Source organism: Lactuca serriola, chromosome 8, assembly GCF_051521515.1.
Source record: "Lactuca serriola cultivar US96UC23 chromosome 8, Lser_US96UC23_V15, whole genome shotgun sequence".
In the NCBI taxonomy this organism is placed as follows: Eukaryota; Viridiplantae; Streptophyta; class Magnoliopsida; order Asterales; family Asteraceae; genus Lactuca; species Lactuca serriola.
This window is the reverse complement of record NC_136415.1, coordinates 221,928,343-221,937,899: the sequence shown is the minus strand read 5'-3', so window position 1 is coordinate 221,937,899 and position 9,557 is coordinate 221,928,343. Positions and strand designations below refer to the sequence as shown.

Here is a 9,557-nt window from a genome sequence, read left to right as displayed (position 1 = left end):
CCCTAAATAAAATCCCTAATCTCGTTTATTATTAAACGACTCTTCTCTTTGAGAAGATACATACGAAAATTATTAGCTCCTGTTATCTTCAAACGAACACAAAATCCTTCTCACAATTTGGCTGACGTTTTCTTTGCCTAGATTCGTAAGTATCCTTTTAAATTATCCTAGGCTGAATTTCTTGCAACCCAAACATAGGGTATAAATATCAGTTTGAAAATTGTTCATACGATCCAGGGGTATCCAGATCTCCAACATAAACCTTATTTCCTCCAACAAACTATCTATCTAAAAAATTATTTATTAAAAATATTTAATGGATTTATAATGTATTTGAGGTAAACCAGTTCTAGTAAGAAATCTTAGTAAATAAAAATTTAGTGTAAAGTATGAAATAAATTAAAATCAAATTTGGTATAAAATAATATAAATATAATTTATGTGAAATACAAATACCAAATTTTAAACTAAAATAATATTTTTAGTTGAACTTAGCTTTATATAAGATTTTAATTTTTATGGTATTATATTTTATTCTTATTAACATGCAAAACTCAATTTAAAAGAAAATGAATAAATAAATGTTAAATGGTTAAAAACGAAAACTAAAAGTCTATTTACAAACATATAAAATCAGTTATGGTGGACCCAAATACAAAAGAACGCCACCTTTAGAAATCACTTTAAATTTTATAACTATACTACTTTTAACAAAGTTTTTGCAAACAATCCTATTTTTGCAAAAAGCTCTCAATTAACTCTGCAACTTTATGGTTAACTCCCGTAGAAGTGAGTGACTGAATGAGAGAGAAACTCCAAAATTGGGGATTCATCATTGTTACTTCAAGATCATCGTTAGTTCGATGTTGCTAATTTTTGCTTATCTTGATGTTCATATTATTCTTCTAAACTCTCGTTGTTTTGTAAACCAAGGTCTGTTAAAATTGTACAGTTTCCAGCCCTATATTTCTTCTTGATCAACGTTCTAATGTCGGTTTGATAATGGCCAAGTCTGGAAGTAAGAGCTCAAAGAGCCGGCTGAGGTACGGCGGTGGTGGGAGCAAGCAGGTAAACAATCAAAACCACATTACACCGCCGCCGGCGGAGATCAAGGATAACAGATACGTATTTGCCACGGCGACACCTAACTCTGCTCAATATCCTAACACTAAACATTATATTCCACCAATTCATCCTCCATATTACCGGTACCCACCACCGCCGCCTGCAACACCCTTTCCTGCACCATATTATGACCACCACCGCATGGCTATGGACCCAGCAAAGCAGGTGTTGGTCGGTGGTAGGTATCCTTGTGGGCATGAACAGAGTGTGTCTATAAAGAACGAGATTAATATAAAGAAAGAAACCTTGAAGATCAAGCCCGATCAAGAAGACCCTGAAAGATACCTTGTTGAATTCACTTATGATGCCTCTATTGCTGGCAGGTAAAGTCATTATTCTTACATATATAATCATGACCACTGCAAACATTTTTGTTTGAACTTTATGTCAACATGTTTCCAGTTATGCATCTTGTAGATGTGTAGTTTGTTTTATGTTGTATGAACTGACTGATCATATGTGTATGATAAGCGGTTTTACGTTGTTCTCGTGGCAGAATTACCCTTCATTTCTTTGAAAAATGGGGAGAAAACTATAACATGAATCCAACAGAAGAGCTGCTTCCACCAATCACAGTGGTTTTCCAACAAGGTTTGGGCCAGAAATATGTACAGGAATCCAGAACTGGAATAAACCTTTCGGTATATAAGGTAGGTATACCAGAGGTATATCATTTAGGGATCAAGGCACAAGCAACTCCATGCATATCACAAGATGGAAGTTCTAATAGTGGAACTACTATCTTCCAATTAACTTTAGCAGTGTTTGAGAAGAAGAAAGGTGAATGCCAGATTAGGGTTACAAACCAGATCTTATGGGTGAATGGAGTGGAGTATGTGTTGCATGATATCTGTGGATTTGGTAATTTTGTGGATGGTGGTAATTTTGATTTGAATGCTCTTGTTAAAAATTGTTTCCTCTGTTTATCAACAGTTCATGACACTACTCTCCTCTCTGGCCACCATCATATTGCTCCACAATTGCACCACAATCCTCGGCGTATTTATGAAATGCCAAAAAATCCAGCTAACCTTTGTGTGAACTTGAATGAACGTAGAATTGGCAAGTTGTTGTTTTATAATAAAGAAATTGGGAGGGGGAGTAATGGGACAATTGTATTGAAGGGTTATTATGATGGCAGGGAGGTTGCTGTGAAAAGGATTGTGATGGAACATTATGATGTTGCTCTGAAAGAGATACAAAATCTTATTGTATCTGATCAACACCCTAATATTGTGAGGTTGTATGGTGTGGAGTACGATCAAGATTTTGTTTATATTGCTCTCGAGAGGTGTGTATGTAGCTTACATGATTTGATATTATCACTTGCTAATTCGAGTGTTGAATTGCAACCGATGATGAAAGTTTTTAAGGATTTGAAATTATGGGAGTGCAATGGGTACCCTTCACCGCTATTGTTGAAAGTAATGAGGTTAGCCATGTTTCGTTTTTTCTTCCATTAAGTGATATATGGATAAATGATGATTAAATGATATATATGATAATGTCATGGAAAACATGAGAAAATGGAATGAAAGAACAAAAGGGTAATTGAAAGAAATAGAAATGTATTTTGATTTATTTTTTTATTATAGCATCTTACTTTCATTTCATTCTATAACAATTACAACATTGTATTTTCATTATTTTTCTTTATTATTACTTTGTTATTTAAAAAACTTTACCCAATTGTACTTTAAATTTTGTTTTGTTATTAGGACATTATACTTTGAAAAAATATACTCAGTAGCCAGCAGTGAAAATTGCTTTGTATTTGATATTGCTATGATTTGGTACTTTACATTTTGCTTCTTATTAATTAGGACAATGATGCAAAAGCATGAAATAAAAGTAGGATATTATTAAAAAAAAAAAAAAAAAAAAAAAAAAAAAAAAAAAAGAAAGTAACTTAAGTACTTCACTATGTGTTGCATTTAACCCAAAAATAAATGAGGCCAATATGTTAACATTTATGACTAAATGGGGAAAGCTTTATTTCCAACTTTCTCTTTTAAGCCGTTTTTTCTTTATTAAGTAAAATAGTGTGAAAATATAAAAACTCTATATTTATGTTATTATTGTGCAATAAATATTATTGAAGTAATTCTAATGTGAATATTAACATTTGATTATTCATATATTCTTTAGAATGTTATTATTCTATTTTAATTTTGTATATATGCATTATTGTAGTAAATTCTAATATTAGTTTTAATGTATGATTACTCATCTATTCATTGCTGAATATATATATATATATATATATATATATATATATATATATATATATATTGGAAATTATAAATTACAGGGATACAGTTAGAGGACTTGTCCATTTACACAAACATAGAATCATTCACAGTGACTTAAAGCCTGAAAATATCTTAATACACAAAGACACATCTATTAGTGCAAAAGTCTCGGATATGGGCATTAGCAAACGCCTATCCACCGGCAAATCTTCTTTAACAAAAAGCACAACAGGCAAGTCTTCTTTCATATTTTTCATTATGATGTATTACTTTACTACCATTTGAATGGGCAAAATGCAAGAAAAAGCAATTTTGTTCCCAATTTCTTTCTTGTTATAGCTCTATGCTTTAGAAAAATTACCCGTTATAGCGGTGAGATTCGAATCATGATGACATGGCACATGTTAACATATTTTTATGCAATGTCATTGTCCAGTTCGGATGTACACGTGTGACATTATGCTGGGGTAGTAGAACAAAAATTGTACATATTAGCTATTTTAAAAAAGATGAGAGAAAATGACAGGTTTTTATAACAATATTTATACATTTCGTTTGATATGTCCATTTCATCAATGATGATCTAAATCTCATATTATATGTTCATTTTCTTATGTAAAAAAACTATACATTTTTTGACACACCAACAATACATTACTTGTGTACGTCCTAGGTGGAATGTTAATTTGTGCTATGCCATCATAATTATTATCTCATTGCTATATAATGGGCATTTGAAATGCAATTCTCAAGAATAATGTGAAAGTACAATGTTGTAATTAGAAACTACTTTGCTATATCTTGTATGTTTTAAATAGGCATTGGGAGCTCTGGGTGGCAACCACCTGAGCGACTTTTGAATAAAGAAGGACAAACGAGTGCTGTGGATTTGTTCAGTTTAGGGTGTCTGATATTCTTTTGTATAACTCATGGTCGCCACCCATTCGGTAAGGATAAGGATGGGCGTGATGGAAGAATCAAGAAAGGCGAGAAAAGTATGTCATTGGTAAAAAAATATCCTGAAGCCCATGATCTTATCTCTCGTCTCCTTGATCCCGATCCTAAATCCAGGTATGATTCATGTCATATTATCTAAAATTTCTTTCCAACATGATAAACTATGGTGAAAGTAGTTAAAAATACCATGTGGAGTGTATTAATTAGACTTGCTTGAGCATTGAGTTGATAAATGATAGAGAATATATCACATATAAACATAGGAGCAAACTTTGGAGGGACCTAATTGTAATATTTATTATTTAATGTTTTGCACCTTACCTAGAATCATCTTATCGATTTAACCACTCAACCGAGTAAAGCATTCTATTTTTTTGACCGTTATGAAAGTCATATTTTCTTGTTACTAGATCTGTTTTTGATATGGGATAGGGCAAATTTTGAAAAAGCACAACGTGGATTAACCATTGTCTTGCCAATTATTATTATAGTCATCATAAAAGAAATTGTAGTTCAGTTGCTAAATTGATATAATAGTAAAAGTAGTTTTTGTTTTTCTGTATTTTGCCTCTTTTGAAAACCAGTAAATGGAAAAAATGGTTCTTATAAATGATTAAAAACACTTATAATGTCTTAATTACTAAAAAAATAGTTTAGCGGCTAAATCTTTAAATTTGTGACAGTACATCAGTTTGCTTTTCTGTCTTTTGCGTTTTTACAATACAGGTACCGAGTGATGTTTTTTTTAATGGTCAAAAATTGTAAAAAAAATTAATTACTACAGAAAATATCTAATCCACTAAATCGATTCAGCATACTTTTACTTTTAATTTTATTTTCATTGTACTTTGAAAAATCTTCCCAATTACATTGTTATAATTGGGTAGATTTTTTAAAGTATGATGCTGTAATTGTAAAAGAAAATGAAAGTATGATATGCTAAAATAAACAAATAAATAAATTGCTATTTCTTGTATTAAAAATATTGTGGATTTTCAGTCAGAGCTATACCAGATGGTGTAGTCTCATACATGGACATTGAAGGTTATAGATTCAAGATTGAATGTATGATAATGACAATAGTTATAATGACAATAATTATGTAAAATTGAATGTGTTCATATTATCAAACAACATATTTTATTTGTCATTTTATAGAATAGCTCTGTCCACACGTACGCATAATAGATGTCAGTCCACATTTGAACCTAGCTCTGTGTGTGTGTGTGTGTGGAAGTAAGTTCAAATAAAAACTATAAATATTGTGAAAACGTAAAAACATTATGTTTATGTTATTATTCTGCAATGAATATTATATATGTGTATTATTGAAGTAATTCTAATATGAATATTAACGTTTGATTATTCATATATTCATTTGAATGTTTTATTTTATTATAAATTTATGTATGTGCATTTTTGTAGTAAATTTTAATTTTAGTTTTAACATGTGAGTATTTTTTTTAGTTTTTTTCATATTTGTTTTCATATTATATTTTAATTTTTTCGTATATTTAATTTATTCGTTTTATTTGTATTTGAATTTTATTATTTGTTTTCATTTTTTCGTATTTTTAACTTTTTCCTGGCCTGTTCAATAAATATAAAATGTATTAATATATTAGAGTATATTACAAAAGTCGCAAGTCCATTGTAAAATTCTATATTTTACCCTTTTGTTTTCTAAGAGATTAAAAATCTGCATATTTTTTCTTATCCAGACCAAAAGCCGTAGAAGTGTACCACCACCCTCTCTTCTGGGACCCTGATACCCGTCTCTCCTTCCTCCGAGACGCAAGTGACCGCATAGAGTTAGAAGACCGCAAAAACGATTCTGATATCCTAAAATCACTCAAAAGCATCGGTGATTACACAAATTGGGACAAAAAATTACACAAGAGACTCATAAAAAACATTGAACATCACAGAGAATACAACTATGACGACGTATGTGATTTATTACGAGCCATAAGAAACAAATATAATCACTATGGACAACTCTCGAAAAAACTGCAACGTATGTTGGGGGAGGTCCCCACAAAATTCGATGGATATTTTAGCAGCCGGTTTCCGAAACTTGTTATAGAAACATATAATGTTTTGAAAGGGTATAGTGTGGAAGGAGAGATTCTTCATAAGTATTATAAACAATATCAATTTTAATTTGTAAAGTGTTGTTGAATGTCGATGATGGTCTGTTGTCAAGAAATGTGACATGTATATAGTTTCTATATAGTGTGGAAGGAGAGATTAATTCTTCATATGTATATATGATATTTAAGTTGTTTTGTAACTTGGTTACATTTTCGAGAAGAAGACAAATCTAGCCAATTTCTTTAATTATTTTCTAGGAAATAGGCAAAGAATTAAGAAATGACTCATATTGCCACTGAAATCATGGTTAGGCCTTGGGCTGTGATTTTGTCAATATCTTTTATGCCATGTTTTCCATTCAGTAATCAGGAAGCTAAGATGGCACATTTTATCAAGTAGGTATAAATAAGTTCAGGTAAAATTCTATGGTCTTTTACATCTGGAGCACCAATATATGATTCACCTCAATCGGTTAATTTGGAGGATGATCAGCATAATTCCTCTAGGCGGCAGCAGCAGCATAATAAGTTATATATAGATTGTGGAGATGACTTGCAACTCTATATCCATGCCAAAAACTCTAAAGCTGAGGTCAGCAAGTTCACCTTGTTGATGTAGATTTGTTTTCAAGATGTGTTATATTAGATTTCCACTATTTGTCCAAAATGATGGTTATTTTACGACAAAAGTCAATTGCTATAATTCCAAAAAGGGCAAAATAGAGAAAAAGTATAATTTGCTTTTCCAATTTTATCGATTTAGCCACTAAACTAGTATGATAATATCTATGAATAAAAAACAATGCTTTGATTACCAATTCAATAAATTGGTCAAATACATAGTGCTTTTTTGAACCGGGTCTTTTATACGGTCGAAAAATATATAATGATTGATTCACGACATAAATGAGCTAAATGGCTGAATCAATAAAATGATGAAGGTATAATTGTTTTTTTTGTTTTTTATTTTTTGTATTTTGCCCAAAACTAAATCACTCTTTTTGACAATTAATGGTTGACAAGGTTTAACCAGGATGAGTTGTCCAAATTTAAGTGAAAACAATATATGTTCTTCCAACACTAAACCTTTGTCTATGCTCCTTAGGTTTTGTTTCCATGTTCTTACTAACAATTTGCAACATTTGATTTAACTCTCAGACAAACGTATCCGTGATGTTCATTTTATGGTTCATCACACGCTATAGTTGTTAGCGGTCCCCTAAGAAATAGCGGTGGTGCTATATATTAGGCTCCGGTGAAAAGGTAGTGAAGATGAAGCTATGTCATTATTTAACACCCCCCCCCCCCCTTTCCACCTTAGCTTTTACCTGTGAAAAACCTTCCATGCCGTTCGACCTTAGCGCCATGATTTACCGTGATTCTTGACACCGATATAGCGACGCTACAATCACGTTTGTATGAAATCCATGTAATTGGGCTATTTCACATAAAAAAAAACAATTTTTGGGTCAATCCATTGAATACATCTGATTTTTTTAGCTCAAACAAAAAAAAACAAATAAGTTCTGTTGACCAACCTAATTAGAAAAACATTCAATCGTTCTTTTCGTATACCACGACGAGTCTACCCCCTCCCAAACTCTCCGATCTCTCTGAATCGACGACTTTGGAGTTCCCTCCCTGAGCAATGAGCAATGAGCAAACAAGAGGATTACAGAGACGATGATAATGAGTTTAGAGATGTGGTGGAAGATCTTGGCGAAGAAGTGAATGCCTCGGATGATGTTGACTCAGAAGCTGGACCCGTGGATCGCAATTAAACTCTATACAACTCTTTGACGCTTTCTAATTCACATACTACTGTATATGAATATTACATATGCTTGATGTTATGTTTTATATGATTTTTTTATGATATTAATTCTATATAGTATTAAGACTCTAATAACTAAATTCTAGATAAAACTGCAAAATTGGTCTCTGTGGTTTCTGTGGTTTCCTGAAAACTGTGAATAAGGTCCAAAAAGTTTCCGACTTACATGAAGATCCAAAATTAAGAATTTCTCATGATTTTGGTCCTAATAATTGAAAGGACTATTTTACCCTTTTAATTTTTTTCTACAATTTCTAGTTTTTTAATTTAAAAATAAAAAAAAACAATACACACACATAAAGAAAATACCCTCATAAATAAAAGAAAAATAACAGACTCAAGTTTCCTTCTATATGTCAGAGATCTCTTACTACCTTGTTAGTGGACCCCGGGGTGTGCAATGGTGAACTGGGTTCCTCCCTTCCTCTCCATATCTTTATAGTTCTCTCTTCAAATCACGATGTTTGCCTATGAATCGTTGTCAAAACCAGATTCATCGTTTGACTCATTGAGTTAACTCGATCAGAACTGGAATATCTTTCCAAGAAAACTCAATAGCTAGCACAATGCATTGGAAAAAGAATCCCAAAAATATTAAAGAAAATAAAGATGAAAATAGAAAGGTAAACGAAAATCTATAAAAATTCCATTTGTTATTCAAATCTCAATTAATGAAAATTTACTAAGATGCTGTGACAACCCGAAATTTCCATTCTGTACAAACCATTTGAAGCTAATAGAAGTAGAACAGTTACAGTGAAAATTCAGACTTTAAGTATAAGTTTGGTAGTTTTTCAGGATTTACATTTAAGGAGATATCAGGAGAGTGGATGCACTAGGGTTTCGTGCAACACTGTTATTCAAACACTCTGTTATATTAGAAATCATTTCGGGAATAAAAATATTTTCTGCCAAAAATATCTCAGGACTATAAATAGAATTCTGAACAAAATTATGTCATTAGTTACATTTCCAACTAGAGAAAAGCCATTTTCTCTCTCACGGATCTTCGGGTTTTTATCCCAAATCGTGAGTACACTTCTCTAGTTGTCTTATAATGCTTATTATGTGCTTAATAACTTAGATTACATATCAAATCTGTGAGATTCGGGAGTTTACCGCCCAAGAACGTTCTTGGAGAGTAAACTCCAAAATGAGGCTTAAATGCTACCTAGTCTTTTCCCCATGATAAGTAACAAACTTAGGCTTATTTATAAATGTATTTAGGACTAGAAAACAATCCAAAACCCCAAGATTTGGGAGTTTACCGCCCAAGAACACTTGGGGAGTAAACTC

At 31.7% G+C, this 9,557-nt stretch overlaps 1 protein-coding gene across 1 annotated transcript; it reads left to right on the top strand.

Moving 5' to 3' along the window:
• Positions 1 to 739: 739 nt before the first annotated feature.
• On the top strand, positions 740 to 6,656 carry LOC145069349 (serine/threonine-protein kinase/endoribonuclease IRE1a-like). Its single transcript, XM_079016276.1, has 5 exons — positions 740 to 1,448; positions 1,622 to 2,557; positions 3,437 to 3,609; positions 4,196 to 4,448; positions 6,056 to 6,656. The coding sequence occupies exons 1-5, from the start codon at positions 1,003 to 1,005 to the stop codon at positions 6,495 to 6,497; spliced, it is 2,250 nt and encodes a 749-aa protein (XP_078872402.1). The 5' UTR covers positions 740 to 1,002; the 3' UTR covers positions 6,498 to 6,656.
• The last annotated feature ends 2,901 nt before the right edge of the window (positions 6,657 to 9,557 follow it).